The 22,084-nt window shown below is 49.6% G+C and overlaps 3 protein-coding genes across 3 annotated transcripts; 2 read left to right on the forward strand and 1 right to left on the reverse strand.

Annotated features, from left to right (window-relative positions):
* Positions 1-1,171: 1,171 nt before the first annotated feature.
* EV420DRAFT_1645141 (uncharacterized protein) lies at positions 1,172-2,365 on the reverse strand (the record flags this gene model as incomplete). The annotated part of the gene is made up of 1 exon (XM_060477742.1): positions 1,172-2,365. The coding sequence occupies one exon, from the start codon at positions 2,363-2,365 to the stop codon at positions 1,172-1,174; it is 1,194 nt and encodes a 397-aa protein (XP_060328630.1).
* A 4,549-nt stretch (positions 2,366-6,914) lies between these two features.
* EV420DRAFT_1695740 (laccase LCC3-3) lies at positions 6,915-9,411 on the forward strand (the record flags this gene model as incomplete). Its single annotated transcript, XM_060479414.1, has 19 exons — positions 6,915-7,043; positions 7,112-7,174; positions 7,224-7,308; positions 7,365-7,451; positions 7,505-7,568; positions 7,626-7,661; positions 7,715-7,771; positions 7,824-7,892; positions 7,951-8,018; positions 8,249-8,394; positions 8,453-8,473; positions 8,526-8,586; positions 8,637-8,833; positions 8,885-8,905; positions 8,963-8,977; positions 9,014-9,111; positions 9,164-9,187; positions 9,241-9,302; positions 9,356-9,411. 19 exons carry the CDS (start codon positions 6,915-6,917, stop codon positions 9,409-9,411), a joined length of 1,359 nt encoding a protein of 452 aa, XP_060328631.1.
* Positions 9,412-12,831: 3,420 nt separating this feature from the next.
* EV420DRAFT_1695743 (Cupredoxin) lies at positions 12,832-13,534 on the forward strand (the record flags this gene model as incomplete). Its single annotated transcript, XM_060479415.1, has 5 exons — positions 12,832-12,996; positions 13,049-13,117; positions 13,168-13,230; positions 13,280-13,364; positions 13,422-13,534. Coding segments are annotated over 5 exons (495 nt in total), but the record flags the coding sequence as incomplete, so codon positions are not given.
* Between the last annotated feature and the right edge of the window lie 8,550 nt (positions 13,535-22,084).

The following is a 22,084-nucleotide window of genomic DNA, read 5'->3' on the forward strand; positions in this document are numbered from 1 at the left end:
GGCACCGAGAACACTTAGCACGCTCGCTAACTGTGACGCGCCATACCTGAAAATCCGGGGAAATCCTTAAGCGAGCTGACAGATATCACCGGCACGAGCTTGGGCAATGGGCTTCGGCCGAAGTCCGCGAGCCCGCATTCCATTGTTCTGAGTCCCATTGTTCGAAGACTCACTTGTTGCCGTGTCTACGAGAAGCCTCTGTGAATCCAAGAAAGAAGGCCTGAACGACATACGCCAGAACTGATAGTTCCGTGCGCCTAGACCTGTCAGTCGCTAGAGAACGAGCCCGCGGGTGTTGGGAGAGCACCTCTTGGCACGCGTTTAGTGAGCTCACTATAGAAATGAGACTAAAACTGGGAAGTCCGACTCGGATGCTCAGTAAGGCGGTGGTGGCAACGTGCTACACATGTAGGAGTCTGGGTACTGCGTGACGTTTGTAATTCTAATTCCCCTGTAGTATAAGTAGACTGGTTACAGTAGGTAGAGGCCAAGTTTCGAGCCCCCGAGTTCCCGTGCACGCATTGAAGGCGGTACTGTAACAAAGGATCAGTTTGTGACTTCGAGCTGTGCATAGAATTAGCGAGCTCACTCAGAGAAATATGAGATACCCTTTTGATAAGACTTTTGAGAACTTAGTCAGAGTGAATACAAATCAGTGACGCTGTTTCTGTTCTGTTAAGTGTGATAAGTCTGTTCGGAGAATGTGTTGAAGTGGAAATCTGAGATCTGTTCTGTTCTGTTCTGTTCTGTTTCAGTCTGTTCCGTGTCAGTTCTGTTCGAAGTTCCGTTTCTGAATCTGTTTTCTGAGCGCTTCTGAAGTGTTCTTGAGTCGAGATAACCTGCTGGAGTTAGTTGGAGAACCCCTACATACAGTTGTGTAGTGAGCGGGCTAAGTCAGTGCTTGCCTGTGGTGTTCCTTTAGCGAGCTCACTAAAGTTTCGGCGTGTATTGCCTCTGTTTCTGTTGGGATCAGTGTCCCTTGTGTATTATAACTCAAATCTGCCTTGAAGGTTGCGTCGCGCCAGTGAACGACCTTCCTGTAAAAAGTTCCTAGACTTAGGAATTCATTAGAGAAAGCTTAGCTTCGCTAAGAGCGCTGAGAATAAGAGAAGCTCTTCGAGATATTGAAGTATAGTTGGATCGCATTAGGAATAATCGCTCCCCCTAGAACTTACGAGGGTGATTGTAGTTTGTGTAGTTGTGTGAGTGTGTGTGTGGGTTTTTGAGGTTTGCCTTTTAGCCTGCTCACTATTCCACAGGTGCCCACAGCCAGCCTCTTCAACGTCGGTGGTTCCTCCGCAGGATTGATTTCCTGTGAACCACCAGAGGACAGTGTCCTCCTCGTTGGTGTCTGTGAATAAGACCCTGCGCTGCCAGGGCGGTGAGTCTGCGTGGGGGTGCTGCTCGAGTAGCTCCTCTGTATCTGTCTGCTCTCCCCATGGGTCTTCTTCGGCGGAGTAGTATGGGGTCTGGGTCCCAGTGGGTTCTGGGATTGAGAGAGGGATAGGGTTTTCCTCCTCGGTGATAGTGTCGAGGGTTCCCCCAATAGATGAGGTGGACTCGACTGGTGAGATTCGTGCAGTTGTGGGCTCCCTGGAGGTATCTGCCCATGTCCTGAGGTCTGCGATAGTGATAATATTTCTGGCTGAGGCGCGACGTTCCTCTTCTGCCCACTGGGTTCGTTCTCTGGGGTCAGGTTGGATTGGAGGGTCTGAAACGTATCGACTTGAGCTAGGGATTGGTGACGTATAACGTCTTGGAGTGTTGATCCCATGGACTCGTCGAGTTCCGTCTGCCAAGTACCAGGATAGCCAGCTGGAGGAGCTGGTCGGGGACCCAGGGCCTTGGATTCTTGGCTCTGGGGAATCCCCCGTCGTATCCCTTGGCTCGCCTTCCATTGTTGGGCTGCTTCTTTCCATGAGGGGTTCTCCCCAGGATCACTGGGTGTGCTCGTCTGTTGATTGGGCCGTTCCGTAGTCTGAACTAGCTGGGCCGCTGCTACTGCTTCCCACATCGTGCCCAGCATTTGGTTGTACCCACTCTCCTTCGATTGATCCTGGTGTTGTACTTGGGAGGCGTACTTCATGGCCTCGGTCGGTGAGGATTCTTCCTCTAGCGACATCAATGTAGATCCTTCGGGCTTCTCATACGTGTAGCTGCTCTCCGGAACCGTCTCCGTCGTTTGAAGAGACGCTGTTTCGTCCGGTGCTTTCTTCCCAAAGGGAAGGCCTATCTTCTTCGCCCCTGCTGCCATTTTGCCCTTCCATGTCTTGCTGTGGGAGGACGCTGTCGTCCTCTGGGACTGAGGGCTGTGGCATGCTTGGGCGGAGTCTGATGGGAGTGAGGTGTCCGATGGAGGATTCATTAGAGTCCGTTACTCGCTGATGTGCTCGGTAACGGCGAGTGACAAAAGGCTAGTGAATGGATATGAACACCACAACACCAAAACCCTCTACTACTCTACACTAATCACCAATATTATTGAGTTCGGGTGTTTCGAGTACGATAGAAGCACTCTGCAGACTTCAACAAATCAGGGAAAGGTTGTTTAAAGACATATATTTGGTACTAGTGAGCTACACAAGATGTAATACTCGTGCTAGCAGGGTTTTAAGACACGATTGGATGAATAGTGACTTGGGTTGAGCAACTGCGCTCGGTCTAACTCTGATACTTCGAAACTAGTGGCACTCTGGGCCAAATACTGGGTCTCACAAGCGGTCTACACTTGACTAGCGGCACCCTAGGCTCGACTAGTGGCACTCTTGGCCTAAGAACAAATACTTTAACTCCGAGAAAATACTTTAACTAACTTCGAAACACTCTGAGTCACTCCAAGACAGAATAGTAACTTTAAGACACTTCAATTCGTTCAATACTATAGGTGACTAAGCGACTAGTAGACACTTCGTCGAGGTTAAGCACAAAAGCCTTTAATTGGGGCACTAGAATACGGACTAGTAGGTCACAATCGCGGGGATGGCTTGCCTGCCTGCAAGGCTGCCCCTTCTACTACTTATATACTACAGAGACAGGTACAGAATAAAATATAAATAGATTCTTTAGGGGTAATATTGGTAAGGATATCTTGGCTAGTCACGAATTATGGTGAATAATCACGCAATAGTCGGCCTAGCCTGTTCTTTCTGTCGGATAGCGGGTCGAGGGACTCCGCTATTGGGTCGTTTCCGCACCCTTTGCCCAGCGGTGCTCCACTAGTGACACGGCTATATGAATAGTCAGGTAACCATGCCTGTAGCAACTGCTCGATTGTGATCGGGGTGCAGCCCGGCTATACTAGTGCTGATCGTATGAGATCTGTATCACACTAGCCGGATCTGGGCTAAGGGTTATGCCTTTACTGGTTCATTTCTAAGTCCTTTTCAGAAGTGCCCGCATGACTAGTCATCCTGACTTAGGCGTTCATGCCCAGATCGGTCCACTAGCGACTGAATAGTCGAGATCTGTGTGGGTTCTTACTTCTTGTTTGGGCACTAGCAGCTGTATTCTTTACTAGTGACCATATTTTACTAAGTCATACTAGCTTTGGAGGTGCTAGTCCGGTCGGCTGGTAGGGCTGACCCACTAGTGGTATCATTCCTAAGTCCTGACTCGACTAGTAGCATGCTAACTTGACTATCAGTCCGAAGTCTCAACTATAGCCCTTGATATACGACTAGTATAGGATAGACCTGCAACAGTATTGTTATAAAATCACAAAATCTAGGTGTGAATGCGTAGACGGCGTATCATCGCTCACTCGGGAGGGTCGGTGCTCTTTGGTGTGTCCGTTCTAGCTCGTAGGCGTAGAGAATGAGTGTGGTTTCAAGGGTAGTCGCGGAGTAGTATGTTTCGTAGTCTTCTGAGTTCATACGGTCAACGTCGTTCGATGAAAGTGCTGGTTACGATTAACAGTATGACCACTGCTATCATGGATAGTTGTAGTAGGAATACATAGAACAACAGTGTGACTTGTTTGTTCGACGGTGAGGGTATGCGAAGCAAGCTTCGGCTAATTGTAACGCACTAACTTTGGATTGTACAATGGTTGCCTCTTAACTGTCACTCGCGTTCGGTGATTCAGTTGTGAAGAGGGTGTTGCAATCGCTAAGTAAGGTACGATAGTCCTTAAGCACGAAACAGGGAGTTTCTGTGTGAAAAGTTAGGAGTGTATAACTTTAGCCGAAGCTGGGGTGTAAGACCACAGCGAGGCTGTCTTAAATACATTGTGATATATATTAAATAGGTACCCATCCCAAAGCATCGCTGTCTTCTAGGCTGGTACACTTGATATGCTAGAAGTCCCTCTGTAAGCAAGAAGACTCGTGTTCATATGGCGCTATCTTCTGGGAGGCATACGTGGCATACTATCGGTCCTAGGATGTGATCAAGGTCAACCTAAAGAAGCGTGACTGGTTGAAGTAGGGTCGGGCCCATAGTCGTGTGATCGGATCTATGGGCCATCAAACGGATCATGCGTGCGAGCGGTAGGCGATGCATGTGATTGATCGGGTCATGAATGAAGCAGGTCAGGTATGAGGAGTGATGACGAGAGTCGAATGACGAGTTGATGAGATAAGATAAGATAAGCAAAAAATAGGGGTGATTCATGACAAACACAATGACAACCACAATGACAATGACAATGGAAAAGCCAGGAGACTTCAAGCACGAGGAGGGTTAGGGAAGGATGTTGAGGGAGACTGGGCAGCATACTGGGGGGGAAGGGGGAGGGCAGGAGGGCAGGATGGAGATCAGGCTGCTGACATCTGTTTGGGTGTCAGATGTCCTCCCCAAGACATGGAGGATCCGATGGTGGTCTCCATTTTCTCTCACAAGCCTGCCATGACGTTCATTAGTGCCATTGATCCCTAAATCACCCCCTAGCTCATCCTTAGCCCATGCTGCCGCCACCTATATGTTGATTTATTTTTGTATTATATAGTATTTTATATATTTATTTGTTTTATAATGCTTTACTTATGAATACTAAATATTTTATTACTGATACCTGTAAATAGGGAGTGCAAGAGTGGCCAACCCGAGGCGAGAATTGGTTGGGCACGTGGTGGGGAGAGACCAAGAAATGGATTGCATGTGAAAATTCATGGCTACATATAACTTTGCTTTCTAGCAGATACATGAATTTGACATGCTTATAGTTATAGGGATTTTTACATAGAATGGACATGAAGGAATGTGGAGAACTACAGACTACATGAGAAAGAGAAGGAAACTTATAGAAGATACGATACTGCCAGAACATTCTTGATGAGTGAGCAGGCCGATTGCCGACAAGGGAGGTACAGATTATAAATATAGATATCCATAACACAGATGTGACAGCAGCAATGCGTGTTCCTCCTCTCGGCTCTTACAAGTCTCCACCCTATACATTCCATCACGATGCTTGTATGATATGTTCAAAATATGGAACAGTGTCCCACCGCTATGTCTGCTCTGCCAAGAACTTTTGCTGATCAATAATGGCTGAAGTTCTCGGCTGGCCCACCACTGCAATGGTGGACTCCGCTGATGTTTCTCATACTGAGTACAAGTGTTACTCACTTGATATACTTATACAGATCTTTGGGACCAACATTCTGGTGTAAGTCTGGATTTTAGCCCTTCTGCTGGAATCCAAACCTGGGGTGACAGATTCAATGCACAATCATCAAGGGGCCTGAATGCTCGGGAGGTTCTGCTTAAAATTAAAGTGGCGCAACTACTTCTCCTGAAGATGATTCCAATTCTTCATAACAAGCTCATGTATGCCTATTTCAAAGTTGCCTCTATTGGCTTGCTGACAAGACAAGGTATAGACTTTTATCGTATTCATGGGATTTTGCAACTGGACCAGTGTAGTTTTAAAGTGTTCTCTTTCAATTGAGAACAAAGCCACCCAAGCATTCTGGCACACATTTGGGTGATGCCAAGCTTCTCCCTGATCGGTATGTTTAACATGCACGTGGAACATTGAATATTTCGGATTTAAGCAGGGTGATACCTATACGTGATACCTGAATGGTTTTCGCATATTTCTCCTGACCGAGTAATTTAGGAGGGTTTAGATTCTCCCTTGACCTCTGGAACAACTGCACAGGTGCTCATCCGGGTCTATTTCTCGAGCTGTGCTTGTGTTCTAATTTTTTAGTCGCCGGAGGTGTTCCTAGCATCTCATAGATGACTAGAAACTCTCCCAGGAACCGACACCCTGATGATACATTTCACCTCCGTGCAAGAACACGAAGTTTGCAGGGAAACATATATGTCTATGAATTATTCTGTTATGATTTCAGCAGAAGTCAGCTCGACTAGTATCAAGATTCATAGTGCCAATTCGGCTCTGATAACCACTTCTCTTGTATTCACCATAAAGGTGTGGATATCATCTCATAGCTCTATACCTTTCTGCATGACTAATGACTGCAATGCTTCTAGCGCAAAACACTCCTAATTAGTCCACACGCAATACAATTACTCCGGATCAACTGGTTTCGTTGTGACCTGCTTGAGGCATTTTAATGAAGACCGTATCGCCTATGAAGTCTATAGAGGTATGACAGCAATAGGTTTCTCATGTCTAGTCACGGATCTCTCAATGTACCAAGCGCTAGTATCACGAACATCGCATTGTGGCATGTTCAATAGATTCCGCGAAAAGCTCTCATCCGAGTCTTGGCACTCGCATGCATTTCAACACAGATATAAAGTGAGTACGGACGTCTGTCTTGCTCTACAAGTCGGCATGGCCTTCTATCTCTTTTCTCTGCTAGCTCTTGCCCTCGTTCTCCCTAGCTCTTGTGGACAATGACCGGGAACTATCGGTCCTGTGGGCGACCTCGTCATCTCCAACGGGGAAGTCAATCCTGATGGCGTTACATGCTATGCCGCATTGGCGAACTCGCAGATAGATGGCACGCTCATCAGAGGAAACAAAGTTGGTCTCTCCTCCACTCTTCCATGATGCCATTTATGAATGTTGTGTTCAGGGTGATAAATTCCGAATCAACGTCATCAACGAACTCAACAACAATATGTATGTAGAGAGCACCTCTATCATACGTTAGTTTTCTGCTACTCAATCTCCACATCTCATGCTTTCCTCCAGCACTGGCATGGCCTTTTCCAGAAGGGCACTGCATGGGCTGACGGGCCCACTTTCGTGAACCAGGTAATATGGAGTGATTGATACCACTGTCCACTGTTAATAATTAAAACAGTGCCCTATTGTGACAGGAGATTCTTTTCTCTACACCTTTGATTCCGCCAACCAAGCTGGAACATTCTGGTACCACTCTCATTTGGGTAGGAATTTTCTTCTCTACTGTACTTGCCCCGGAAGATGATCATGATCGTTCTAGCTACTCAATACTGTGACGGGTTTCGCGGGCCTTTCATCATCTACGACCCCCACGATCCACATGCCCACCTATATGATGTCGATGATGGTATGTATGTTGACGCGCCTTCTTGCTTGTACCATATAATGACTCTGTCACAGACAGTAGTAGCATCTTGACATTGTCGGACTGGTACCATGCGCCTGCAAAAGAATTGGGTTTACTGTAATCATGTTCCTCCGTTATACCATGTGAATATGATAGCTGACAATCAACTCTTAGCACTGCGAATTCTACACTTATCAATGGCCTGGGACGGTATGCTAATTTCACGTTTGGAATCTCGGAGAGGTCATTAATTTGTGACTTAGTTGGAATGAAAGTCCCACGCACGACTTAGCTGTCATGAAAGTCAAGAAGGGAACCCAGTATATATTTTTCTCTGTGTCTTTTAGGGTCCCTCTGATGAGTACAGTGTAGGTATCGCATTCGGATGATTAACCTCGGGTGTGAAGCATCATTCAAATTCTCCATTGATAACCACACGATGTGATTACTCATCTTTTGGTTTCTTTTGGTGGCTCTTTTATTCACCGGTGATGGGCAGGACGATTATTGAAGTCGACGGTGTAAATCATGTTCCGTACACCGTAGATCAAATCGAGATCTTTACCGGTAAGTTCTTTATCGTCGTCCTCTGGAGTTGAAGATGAGCTAAAGCATCTTCCCTTTCCTTCCTCTTTAGGTCAATGATACTCATTTGTCATCAGTCTCTACTTCTTTTTGTAAAAATCCAAGAGATAGTGATATATATCCCAGTTGAATGCGGACCAGGAAATTGATAACTACTGTGCGTCTACCATTTTTCACCATTACAATCGGTTCCTTGACACCGACATCTTAAGGGATCTGTGCCAATCCCAGCGTTGGTCCCCAGGATTTCGACAGTGGTATCAACTCTGCCATCCTTCGATACAATGGTGCCGATAATATAGAACCCGTTACCATCGCCTTACCGAGTGTATCGCCAATGAATGAGTCCTTGCTAGTGGTAAGCCCTTTAATTTTGTGTAAGATTCCCACCGAAACCGACGAACATCTCCTGGAAGCCTCTCGAGAATCCAGGCGCTGTACGTTCCGTATACCTTCACTGACACCCACCCACAGTCTGACCTTCAATAGCCTGGATCTCCCGAAATCGGAGATGTCGACGTTGCGCTTAACCTAGCCTTCAATTTTTTCTGTATGTCTTTTCTCTCCTCCTCCGCATCTCGTCGTCTTTTTTAATTGTAGTCATACAGGAAAGCACCGGAGGCGGAAGGTTCACAATAAACAATGTCTCATTTGCTCCCCCGCCGGTTCCGGTTCTTTCGCAGATTTTAAGCGGTGCACAGGGTCCTCATGACCTGCTTCCCGAGGGCTCTGTTTACTCTCTTCCATTACATTCCACAGTCGAAATTTCTATGCCGAGTGGTGTCAGAAATGAATCAGTGAGCCTCTTAATACTTATGGACTATGTTATCCGATCTCATTGACTCTAGCATCCGTTCCATTTGCACGGCGTACGTTCTCATTCAAATATTGTTAGCTGTTCATTCTCAAGAATTCATTATGACTAGCACACTTTCGATGTCGTCTGAAGCGCGGGTAGTGACATATACAACTACAAGAATCCTGTTAGACGAGATACCGTCAGTACCGGTAATGTGAACGACAATGTTACGATCCGGTTCACGACCGATAATCCTGGACCATGGTTCCTTCATTGGTCGGTTGCCTTCTACTACCTTAGGTTGACAATGAGCTAACATTTCTTGTAGCCATATTGATTGGCACTTGGAGGCGTGCGTGACTATGTCTTACCCTACAGCTGACTTGCTAATGACTTCTCTGATAGTGGATTCGCGGTTGTTTTTGCCGAAGCTGCGAAACAGTGGAACTCCACCATCCACCCTACCCGTATGTCCTGTTCCTCCTCGCGGCAGGGTATTATCCTAACTTTCAAACCAAAGATCAATGGGACCAACTCTGTCCCATATACAACGCAACGCCCGACGAAGATCTTTAGAATCTTCCTGCGGCCAGTTCGAATGTCATGCACGAATTTATTGTTTCTTGACCTTTTTTTGGCTCTCATCTTTAACTATCGCTGTTTCCCCGATTGATATGATTACATGTTCATTATTTATTCTTGGAAATACTTTTGCTTCACTCTATTGTGAAAAGCAAACGAAGTTGCTAAATGGAACGCAAAGAAATTCGGCCGACTCTCACTCCACGGAGCTCTTATGCTGGACCACTTAGCCACTCTGCTACTGCTTCAAGTGGTGGAGTGGGTGAAAAAAAACTCGGTGATGTGCGGCCGATGAGAGGCATCAAATTTGGCGCTAAACGGAGGACGGTCGCTGCTATCAATGATCTGGCGAACAAGATAGAAAAGAGTAGAAAGCATTGGAACTGATGAAGGGTGTGTGCATAAGAGCGGTGGATCGGAAGGAATGGGACACTGGAGAATCAATGAATCTCTGAGAAAACGATGTCTAATCCATCCCAGAGAGCTTGATTTCGTGTAGGTTAGAAAGGATGTGAGGTAGAGCAGAAAAATCTGTCCTGGTGAACATCGTATGGCTGTAATAGCTTCATGCTTACCGGCTACTGCCCTCAGTAATTGCTTCGGGCTTACTGATCTCCTTATTTCGCAAACCGGACCTCTCAGGTCTCCTCACGAACCCTCACCGCAATCCATTCTATTTCCCTAACAACATACATCTTTCTAATCAATCTTACCTCATTTCAATCACCACTCCTTGCCTCGTGCTCACATATCCGGATTTCGGCTCAGGCTCAGGGCTGATCGTTACCAGTGCATGATCCTTCTCATGATATGAGAAAGTCGCATCAGATAGCTACCGGCACGTACAGAGGAAATTTACACATTCGGACTAAGTTTTCGGAAGCCTTGACTCCATAGACTCGATTATCGTTTTGCCATAAACCACAGGCAAGCTAAGGTTTTCATCACACCGTTATTTGCTGCATAAAACATAGCTAGTGGAGGAACCGTATCGCTAGGTCCGATAGAGAGAATGAGGGATAGCTAGTGATAGTCACGGGTCTCCGAGCTATGAACAAGCGGAGAACCATGGAAATGTTGCCTGAATGTGTACGTGATCGTGGAGTCACCGGACCGTCCCAACGTTCCCAGTGGGAGCTTGCCTTGACATACGGTCGGTCAATATCCTTCTCATCTTTTGGCGTAAAAAAAATTGATCTACATTGATATGGCCCTACGGAGTGTTTTACAATGAAATAAACAATGTCATTGATGGGCGCTTACATTCATATCGTCCCTCCTTCCACCACAATGCTCTCCACCTCACAAGTGATTTGGGTTTTGACATAAAGATATGGCGTAAATTTTGTTACAGCAGACGTGACTGTGAATACTGCGCATTCCTTTCACAACATAAGTATCAGACAGAGTCACTAAGAAGATACAAGAACACTCAGATGGGATGAAACAGGCGCATTCGGAGAAGGGTATTACCAATAATGGGTATATAAACATTGTCTTTCCCACCAGAAACTCATGAGCAGCTGTAATTAATTCACTGCAAAAAGTTCTTAATGCCAAGCCATAAATCATCAGTAGAAGGGTAAAGTCCTGTGTATGAAAAGCTTTCCTTACCTGTAACCTTCTAGATCACTAGGCATGCGGCAGAATTCCTCTTTGGATGGAAGTACCTTTGTATGTTCTCGAAGTAGTAAGCTGATCAGCATCGGTTAAATTGCCAGAAATTTATCCATCTTATTGTCCCCCACGGAAGACGGGCAGGGATTTCTTAGATGCCTATTACTAAATGCCGATGAATTTTACTTGTTCAACTTTGATATAGATACAGAGCCCCATCATTCTACTAAATCTCGTTCTGTCAGCGGAGGATATTCGCCGTCCAGAATAATAACTCCCTACTTTATCTCCCTCAAAAGTGATCTTATTTGCATAGAAATATCCAGCTCCTGTTGTCATATTGCAGCAGACATTTGAAAAGCTCCATTGGCGGTGTGATAAACGATTTTGGAGCGCTGATTGATAATGAAGGGTTGAAAGCGAGATTAATTACATAAGTGGCACGTCTCAAGTGATCAGGAAATAGGAGCAAACAATACTGTCTTGCTTCCATATGCGATCATCGCAATGGCGGCTGCGTGCATCCTCTCCTCAGCTCTTACAGTTGCAACCATACCGAGCCCGAGTATTACTCAATTTGCATGCTTAAATGGTTCCCTGGGTCGATGTTTCCGCAATCTGTCCAATTCTAGATTTCAGCCCTTCTCCTCCAACCCAAACCTAAGGCAACGACTTCGACACGGAACCATTGGAGAACTTGAATATTTAGGAACTTCAGCTTTCGCCAAAGTGGTGTACTCACTACTTTTGTGATTTATTTCTCCATAAAAAGCTCACGTATGCTCATTTTGGAGATTCGTCCATTGGCTTGCTAACAGGGCGAAGTGTAGATTTTCTTCATGCCCGTCAGATTCTGCAGCTGTACCAGTATGAAGGGTTCTTCAGCTTCTCATCGGGAATGATGCCACCCGAATTCGCCGCACATATTTATGTGATACTCACACTTCCCCTGATCAGTATGCTCAATGTACAGCATCCACAACATTGAACGTCTCGGACTTCTGTATGGCGATACCTGGGTAGCTTCTCGACGTTTCTTCTAGCAGGACTATCAACCATGCAAGCGCTCATCCAGGGTCTCCATTTCCCGAATCATCTTCTGTATTCTGATACTTGAGTCGTCGGTGCGATAAACACATACTTATGACCGCGAAGACCGTGGGGCAGCGTGTACGTTCATGGATCAATTGTGCGTAATGCCTCATTTACAGTTTTATGATTAAGACTGGCAAAAAGTAGCTTGACCTGCACCAACACTCATGAATCATAATGCTAATTTGGTTCTGATAATGCTCTCTTCCTAGTCACCAACGAACTTGACACGTACTTACGCTCATTTTCACTAAAAAGATAAGCTACTTGAAAGCGCAAGAAGCCAATCTCGATCTCTGGGGAATACTAACGTAAAGGTGTGGACATCATATAACTCTGTACCTTTTGACGTGCCCCAATAACAATGTCTGTAGCACAAACAGCTCGTAATTAATCCATGTGCAATACCATTGCCCTGGGTCACCATGTCTCGTTGTAGCCTGCTTGAGGCAATTTATACGAACCATATTGTCTTCGAGGTCTAGAGAGGTACGACAGCATTATTGTCTGATGTGTTCTAATAAATCTCTAAATGTGCCTCATGCTAGCATCACGAACATCGTGTCCCAGCATATTCAATAAATTCTGTGCCAAGCCCTCATCCGAGTCTCGGTGCCTGTACACATTTCAACACAGATATAAAGTGAGTGCGAATGTCTGTCTTGCTCTCCAAGTTGACATGGCTTCTTCTCTTCTTTCTCTGCTAGCTATTACTCTTCTTTTCATAGCTCTCATGCTCAACGACAGGGAAATATCGGCCCTGTGGGTGACCTCATCGTCTCCAATGGGAACGTCAACCCCGATGGATTTGAACGCCTCACTGCATTGGCCAACTCCCAGATAGACGGCGCCCTCATTAAAGGAAACAAGGTTAACCTTTCAGACACCCGTCCATGATGTCCTTTATGAATGTTCTGTTTAGGGAGACGTATTCCAGATCAATGTTGTCAACCAGCTCGACAACAATACCATTCTACAGAGCACGTCTATTGCATGTTTGTCCTCTGCTATCCAATCTCCGCACCTTACACCCTCACACAGCACCGGCACGGACTCTTCCAGAAAGGAACTGGGTGGGCTGATGGGCCCGCCTTTGTGAACCAGGTAATCTCGAATCAAGCGAAGTACTCGCCATCTTTACTGATCAAACCAGTGCCCTATTGTGAAAGGCGACTCGTTTCTCTATACATTTGATTCTGCCGACCAAGCTGGAACGTTCTGGTACCACTCTCATTTGGGTACGAATTTTCGTTCTTTATTAGACCTGCTTGAGAATATGATCACAATCACTCCAGCTACTCAGTACTGTGACGGGCTTCGCAGGCCTTTCATCATCTACGACCCTAACGATCCACAGGCCGACCTGTATGATGTCGATGATGGTACGTTGGCATGCCTTCTTGATTATATTCTACCATAACTCTGTTGCAGACACCACTAGCATTTTGTTAGCCACTAACTCAAATCGACTTAGATCGTACTAAGGTCGCTACTCGCACTTCGGTAGACGACGCTTTAGCAAGTCAAAGGCGATGCAAGTCGATGGGACAGATAGTCACGAAGAACGGAGTTCGATATTAGGTAGATTAAACCTTAGCCGAAGCTGGGGTTTAGACCAGCTGAGGCTCTACTTAAATACACGTTGCGTAGGCTAAAAATAGTGCCGCAGCAACGTCCGATCGAAATCGCAGCATAGAGTAAGCGTGAATACGTAAGAAAAGAAAAAGAAAAGGAAAAAGAAAAGAATAACCGTAACATTACCCCCTCCTTAAGACTCATTCGTCCCGAATGAGAATATGTCCCCTTCCTTCCACATGAGCGAGTTGTGGGGCTCCCTTCTGCTTTAAAACAGGATCGATTGGACCTCCGCTACGCCATAAAAAGTCACAACGGTGCGTTCGGCCTCTGACCCTCTCTCCCCCTGGACTTAGGTTCCTATTAAATCCTAAGTCACCTTGCGCCGGTTAGGCCACAACTGTCTGTCGGGATCCGCGATTCCTAAGGGTTCAATGCTCGTACTTGAGCGGTGGAAATCCCCTTCTACACCATAAGTTTTTTGATTTAGGACTCCTCCGATGCGAAGGAGTCACTAGATCCGTATTGCGAGGAGGGAGTTTGTGATTCTGAATAGAACGACCATGACTCGTCGTCTTCATCATCGTTGTCGTCATCTTCGTTTTTGTCCCAATTCTCTGTGACCCGTTGTAGGAGATCTACGTCCGAGTTATCATCGATTGGCGTTTCTTCTACTATGGGTACTCCGTCTGCTTCTTCTGCCGTTACTTCTCGCATCTCCATCGAAGACTGTGCGTCAGAATGTCTTGGGTTGGTGCACTCGGAGGAGGAAACTGTTTCCACGTCTGTGACGCATGGGGTGTCCGGATCGTGGTAGGGTGTTTTAGCATCCGGTGGAATCTTGTCGTCCCTCCCGATGGTTCGTCCATACTTGTTTACCTCCCAACTGACTCTCTGGAGGTGTGCTTCGTATTCGTTTACTAGCTCCTCCGCGTTAGCCATGTCCGAACGTTTGACCCAGGAGTTTTCCTCCCTCGGGTAACCCCTCCATTTTACTAGATATTCTGTTATGGTGCGACGGGTTCGTCCGCGTCCAACAACCTTGTCTCGTTGTTCCACGATCTCTTCGATCTTGTATTCTTCCTCATCGTCAACTAGCTCTGGGGGTGGCCGCTCGGGGCGCGGTTGGTTCGGGAATGCGGGATCGACGTAAGGCGTTAGTAGAGATTCGTTGAACCGATTATGAATTTTCCATCGAACGGGCAGTTTGAGTTCATAAGCTGAGGCTCCCTTTTTGGCGAGAATGGTGAAGGGGCCTACACGACGATCCCCGAGTTTTTTGGTGGGTCGTGGGAGATTCAGGTTGGTGGTATCCAGCCATACCTTATCCCCGATCTGATATTCTCTGGCCGCGCCTTGATGTTTGTCGTAAGCCTTCTTCATCGACTCTGCTGCCTTTTCCAATGACGCCTTCATTTCCTTCTGTGCCTTCTCAATCTCTGTTACCAACTTCGTGGCTGCTGGGACTGCCTCGGGTCTCTGGGATGTGGTAATCACCTGCCCATCTCGGCCGAACACTACTTTGTAGGGCGAGTAGCCCGTCGCCGAGTGCTGACGATTGTTGTGGGTGAAGGCTGCTAACGGCAACCATTCACTCCAATCGTTCTGTCGGTCGTTGACGAACATCTTCAGATACTTCTCGATTTCCTGGTTGACCCGCTCTGTTTGGCCGTCGGTCTGTGGGTGATAGGCGGTGGAGGGATTGCCTTTTACGTGAATAAGAGCGTAGAATTCCTTCATAAACTTAGAGACGAATACCGAGCCGCGGTCCGAAATGATCTTTTCGGGCATCACCCCGTAGGGTACGTAGACATGATCTCTCAGGATCTTAGCGAAACCGAGAGAAGTGAGCTCTTCGGTGCATGCTATGGGAATGATCGTTTTGGAGAACCGATCAACGATAACCAGTATGGAGTCGAAGCCCTTGGAGTTTGGTAGTTTGGTGATCATGTCTACCGAGATATGAGTCCACGGGCGATCTGGGACTTCGTTCGGGTGCAAGGGAGCCCTTTTTGGGCGGCGGTCTGCCTTAGTTCGTTGGCAGACGTCGCATCCCTTGACGTAGGCTTCCACGTCTCGTCGCATCTTTGGCCACCAATAGTCTCGGAGGACTAACTCCTTGGTCTTCTCGATCCCAGGGTGTCCAGCCGTGGCATGGTCATGTTTAAGGGCTATGAGTTGTCCTCGCAGGTCACGGTCTGTCGGTACATAGATTCGCCCATCATACCACAAGAGGTCTTGGTTGCGGGAAATGCCTTTCTCGTGGTTGAGTGAATCAGAGACCCCTTTGTCCCAACGACGAGGGTCGTGAGTCGCCACCTTGATTCGTTCATGCAATTCTTCGGCCGTGGGCATGATGAGGGCCCTAAAGTGCTCCGCTTTGAGTACCACCACGTCTTTGTTGTCTTCTTTACCCTGATTATGGTCCGCCCTCCTAGATAGAAGGTCTGCCTTTCGGTTTTGAGCCCCGGGCTTGTGGTGTAAAGAGAACTGGTATTCCGCTAGCTCCGTAACCCACCGAGCTTGTCGTCGATTGAGTTTCTGAGGCTTGCGGAAGTACTGGAGGTTGGAGTGATCCGTCCAAATCTCGAAGTCTTCCCTTGCCCCCATGAGGTATTGTCGCCATTCATCGAGGGCGATCATGATGGCCAAAAGCTCTTTGTCATAAATCTCATAGTTACGTTCCGTAACTGAGAGAGCTTTAGAGAGAAAGGCGACTGGCCGCCATTTCTCGTCTTGCCACTGAGACAGTACCGCCCCTACTGCTCCTTCGCTCGAATCCGCCTCTACTCGGAACTTCCCTTGGTCCAGCGGGATGGCTAGTACCACGTCTTCGCGGAATAATTCTTTGAGCTTGTCAAAGGCTTGTTGCTGGGTTTGCCCCCACTGCCACTCCTGTTTTCCGGTGAGAGAGGTAAGGGGTTTTACGTGTTTACTGTAGTCGCGAATGAACCGTCGATAGAAATTACAAAATCCAAGGAAGGATTGTAACTCTTGCTTTCGGCGGGGCACAGGCCAGTCAAGGAGGCCGGCAATTTTCACCGGGTCCATACGAATCTTCCCTTCGCTGATGATTACCCCCAAGTACTCGGTCTCTTCTACCTCGAACTCGCATTTCTCCGCTTTGAGGAACAGTTTGTTTTCGCGTAGGATTTGCAGCACCTTGCGTACGATTCGTCGGTGTTCCGCCTTCGTCCGGGAGGCGATGAGGATGTCATCTAGATAGACCGACACCTCCCTGGCTGCGATGAGGTCCTTAAAGATGTCGTTCATCATCCACTGGAACGTCGCCGGGGAGTTGGTGAGCCCGAAGAACATTACCAGGGGTTCATAGAGCCCTCGATTAGTCCGGAAAGCGGCTTTCCACTCATCCCCGTGCTTAATCCTCACGTTGTTATAGCCCCAGCGTACGTCCAGCTTAGTGAAGTATTTGGCCTTCTTCAGCCTATCCATTAACTCCCCGATAAGCGGTAGCGGGTAACGGTTTTTAATCGTCATCTCGTTTAGCTTACGGTAGTCTTGAACGGGGCGTAGCTTGCCATCCTTCTTCTTGACGAAGAAAAAAGGGGAGGCCATGGGCGACTTGGATGGTTGGATTCGACCCGTAGACAGGTTCTCGTCCAGGAACCTGTCTAGTTCCTCCTGCTCTGACTGATTGAGAGGATAGACCTTACAGTCTAGATTAGCGTTGGCGTTAGGGATTAGTTCGATGGCGTGATCCCAAGGTTTCCGCGGGGGTAATTCGTCAAAGTTTTCTTTATCGAAGATATCTTTGAACTCCCGGTACTCCTCAGGTACAATCTCTTCAAACGATTTGGTAGTCTTTTTGGCGTTAGCCTGGGCGGCCAACTCATTGGCTCTGGTCCCCATGGCCCGTATTTGAAACGCCTCCTCAAAGTCTATTACCAGAATGGTGTCTCCCTCCTCGTATTCTTCCCATCGTGCCGAGGGATCGGTATCGGGGAGGGAAAAGGGGATTTTCCTACACGTGCAACGGGCCAATGTGACCGCCCCGGTGTCCCAATCAATGAGCGGATTATGGCGTTGTAGCCAGTCATGTCCGAGGAACAAGGGGGTGGAGCCTAGATCCACTACGGCTAGTTCGATCCGCTCCACGTGGTCTCCTATTCGTAGCCGTACTTCGGCATACTCGGTGATGTCCCCTCCTTTGTTTCGGGTGCCGTCGGCATTGTAGACCGGAACCGGTCGGGCCGCTTTCTTCAAATTGATTTCGTGGGTCTGAGCCCAGGCGCGGTCGATCGAACTTCCCGTGGCCCCGCTATCGACTAGGGCGGACACGGTGTGGGTTTCTCGGGTATCGAGCGTTTCTAACTGTACGTTTATTGAGACATTCCGCCCCTTCCTCCCTCGTATGTACATGGGTGGTTTCTGTAGATCCACCATCCACTGCCATCGCTCCCTGGCCTGTGTCGCCGTTTCGGTTTGCTCCTCCAGTTGGTGACACAGCTGATCGGTCACCTCCTCCCCTCGTCGAGGGTGTACCCACCCGTTGAGGACTGCGCGAGCCGCCGCGTCTCCTCGCGCAATGCGAAGGGCTCGGCGGGTCCACAGGACTCCGTGGGGTTCGTAATACATCGCCGCGAATACCTTCTGGTCGTTGGCGTTCGCGGTGAGAGACATGGCGGGAGACGAGGGCCTCTTAGGGGCTACGACGGGTATATCGGACCGTAGGTGAGCTTCTTCGTCTTCTACTTCCTCCACGGATACCTGGGGTCTTGTACTCGTGCGCGGCAGTTGGTCGCCGGGCCGGTCGGTAAGGCCCCTCGGTGGCATTTGGTCACCTTCCGACGAGTCGGTAGAGGAGGGCGCTCTGCCCTTTCTTCGGCCCTGGCCTCGGGCGCTTGTGCTCGGCGTTGTAACCTCTACAGTCGTCCTAGACTTACTGCTCTTCCTAGACCCGGCGGTACTTCGGGTTGCCCTTCGCGGAGGCACACATATTGGCTCCCCCGAGGGGTCTGCACTGTTTGCCGTCGGGTGTCCCTTGGCTACTAAGGGCAGGTGGTCCCCCGAGCTCACGACCTCAGCTGCTTTTCCGACGCTTCCCACTGGAACAGACGCCTTCACAGGCGAAGACGCAGGCCCAGCGGGCTGGGCTGACGACCTTTCTCCCACTCCGGGCTGACCTCCCTTCGTCAAGGGTGCAGTCGAGACACGACCTAGGGGGCTCTGCCCTCGAGGGGCTTTCCCTGTACGGTCGGCCGGGGGTTCCTGAGCTGGGACAGCCCCTAGGGGTTCAGTGCTTGTCGCAGACCGCGACGAGCGGCGGTAATCCCCTCCTACGCCATCTTGTTTTTGCGATTCCGATTCCTTAGTTCCCTCTACTGGTAACGCGGCGAAAATGTTCTGATATTGTTCAAACGGAGTACCTACATACGTAGTATAAGTCCGACTAGTAGTACAAGAATGCGCACCAAATGAAACTAAGTCCTTTGCCGACGCCGTCGAATCGCTTATTTCGACGCCGGCTGGTCTTTTGACGACTTATCGTCCTTGACCTCCTCGATCTTCGTATCCTTCCCGTTTTCCTCCTTCACAGCTTCTTCGAGTAATTGGCGGAGGCGGGCGACGTTAGGTTTTTTGCGTGGTGGGAGTTTGACGGGAAGCCACTTGGACTTGTCGTCAGGACACTTGTGCTTCGGGGTCCATCCAGTGTTCCCACACTTGAAGCAGCGCTTGTCGGACCGCAGCTTGTCGATCTCCATCGGCTGCCCGGTACCCCCATATGTCGTCCCTGTGGCGTCCTTCTTATCGCCACCGGAACTGCTTCCCTTCGATTGATTGCCTCGACCCGAACCGCCTTGGTTCGAGGAGGACTTACTGCCCAGTCCTTGGGCTACTCCGTATCGGTAATTCGCGTCGATACGCAACACTCGCGCCTTCCACTGGGCATAGGTTGTGGGGCGCTCGTTGTCCCCATGCATAACCGTGTTGCGCACCGTCGGCCTGATTGCCGCTTCTACTGCTTCGAACATCTGTTTTTCGTCCCCGAACTCCTCGCACTTGTGGGCTAGCCGTTCGAACTTCGCGAAGAATTCGACTGCGGATTTGAAATCCGCTTGTCGGACCTTCTTCCACTCGGACTTCCAGATGGTGATCTCCGCTACCTCGCGGAACTCGCGTCGGAGATCCTCGGAGAATTCCGCCCAGGTGGGGAATCTCCAGTGACCTTGCGGGTCCCGATATCGGTAGTATTGGTCTACCCACCATTGCTGCGCGTCCCCTCGTAGATACCCTTGCGCGAACGTAATATGGTAGGGGTTATGCCCCTGGTCGTTCATGCTGTAATACATGGGGAACACCGCGAAGTAGACCTCGCAGTGATGTAGGAAGCGCGTGATGTCGGAGGAAACCCCAGTAAAGTATTCGGGCTGGGTCACCAGCTTGGGTTTTACGTCATTCCAGGGGTTATTAACGGCTCCCGGCGCGAGTTGCCAGGGAGGGATCGGATCGGGGGGAGATGGTACATGCGGTGGTACCGGTGGTTTGGGCGGTCGCGATACCGAGCGTAAGTTTCGATTTTCCCCCGGGGGAGGGTATCCCGCAGGGTCCGGGTATGGCGGTTGTTTTGGTGGGAACGGGGGTACTGTGGACCCCTTTCCCTTGTCGGTGCGAGACGGCCCAGCGCCTGGGTCGTCCATGTCGTCATCGTCTTCGCCTGCTCCGCCGAAGAACCCCTCGGGGAAGAAGTCCGATGGGTCTGTCGGGTGAGGCATCGGTTGAGGCCTTCTATAGGGCTCACACCCTCGCTGCGGGGCAGTGGGGTTTACCAGGTTCCAGACGACAGCCGCCCGGTGCCAGGTTTCTACTTCGAGGATATTCTTCATTAGGTACACGTCACCCATGCCCTTGGCGTGACGGTAATCCTGCCCTGCTTCGGAGAAGAGCCACTGCGGGTCTTTCTCCATGTCTTCCATCATAATTTCATACAACCCGTGCCATGGTAGCAGTTCGAATATGCCCGGTCTAGGCACTGGGCCCTGAAGAAGGACCTGCCTCACCGCCGCCATTACCGTCGGTTCGAGGGCTTGGTTTGGAGGCCGACTCGGCATCCTTCGCGTCCTTCCTCTCTCGGGCGAGTCGGTCGAGCTCTTTGTTTCTCCTCCACCTGCCAATGTCGGAGTCCTCGTTGGAGATCTCCTCCTGGTATACTCTCCAGGCTCGAGCTCGGGCCTCAAGATCGGTTCCGGCCCTCCGGGCGTATCCGGTGTAGCGAACGGCAGCGGCTCGTATTCTGTTGTCGATTTCGGCGGGAGTGGCGTCGGGCTCGAGGGGTAAGTCCCAGAATCCATTGGGTCCATAGAGGGCGTCCTCCTCGGCACGTCGGATGCGTGCATCGTGCGCTCGGCCTCTGTCCATTCGGGCCTGAATTTCTGGGGACTCCCGGACATTTCGAGGGAGTCCGAGGGACTCGACGTACGTGTGATAGAGGAGCGGCCACGGACGCTGTAGGAGAGGGACTGGGTCAGCGAAGGCTCTCGACGCGACGGTCGGTTCCCAGTCGGAGACTCCGGCGATGCGCTCGGCGGCGGTAATTGCCCCAAGTTCCTCGGTGTCGAGATCTGGGAACTCGCTCCAAAGCTCCCCACTCGTCGGCTCGTTCGAGGGGACGGGGGTAGGGAGCGTTGGTGTCTCGGACCTTTCAGGGATCGGGTCGGACTCTCTTCTGGTCGTGACTCTGGCCACAGGAGTCTCTTCCCTGTTGTCGGCGTAGACCCAACTGGTGCTGGGATGCCAGCCGACTGGAGGGCCTCTATTGGTTGGCCAGGCCCTTGGAAGAGACTGTGAGTGAGCTGTACTGGTGGAAGCTGCGGAGGCTCCGAGGCCAAGCTCTCCTGAATCGGCGTCGTAGTCGTCCTTTTGCCTCTGTATAAACCTTCGGCGCTCTGCTCCGAGGTCGGAGTCTCCCCACTGGGCTTCAACCCACTTGGTGGACGACCTTCCGGACCAGTTGTCTCCGGTATAGGTTGCATCCTCCTCCGTGTTCGGATAGATGTCGTCGAGGATGTCGTCGAGGCGGGTTCTTTCCCACTCGGTGAGCTCGTCCCCTTCGAACTCGGTGTCAGGGCTTTCTTCACCCGCGACCAGATGCCTGGTGCCTTGTCCTCGCCCTCTGTCTGGGCTTGACTCGCCTTCGACTGAAGGCTGGTCGAAGAGGCCTGGTAGGGGCGAGTCTCCTCTGTCGTGGAGTACGCGCCGGGTATCGGTGATGTCGACGGAGTCGGTTGACTCGTCGGTAGCGCTTCTGTAGGAGTCGGTGCTCGACTCTGAGGATCGCGAGCTGGGTCGCGACGATCCGTAGAGGGACTCTCCATAGAGAGAGTGTAGCTCTAACCGAGGGGTTTCTGGAACTGGTAGTGTTTGC

This window comes from Desarmillaria tabescens, assembly GCF_030435595.1.
Source record: "Desarmillaria tabescens strain CCBAS 213 chromosome Unknown EV420scaffold_27, whole genome shotgun sequence".
NCBI classification, from domain to species: Eukaryota; Fungi; Basidiomycota; class Agaricomycetes; order Agaricales; family Physalacriaceae; genus Desarmillaria; species Desarmillaria tabescens.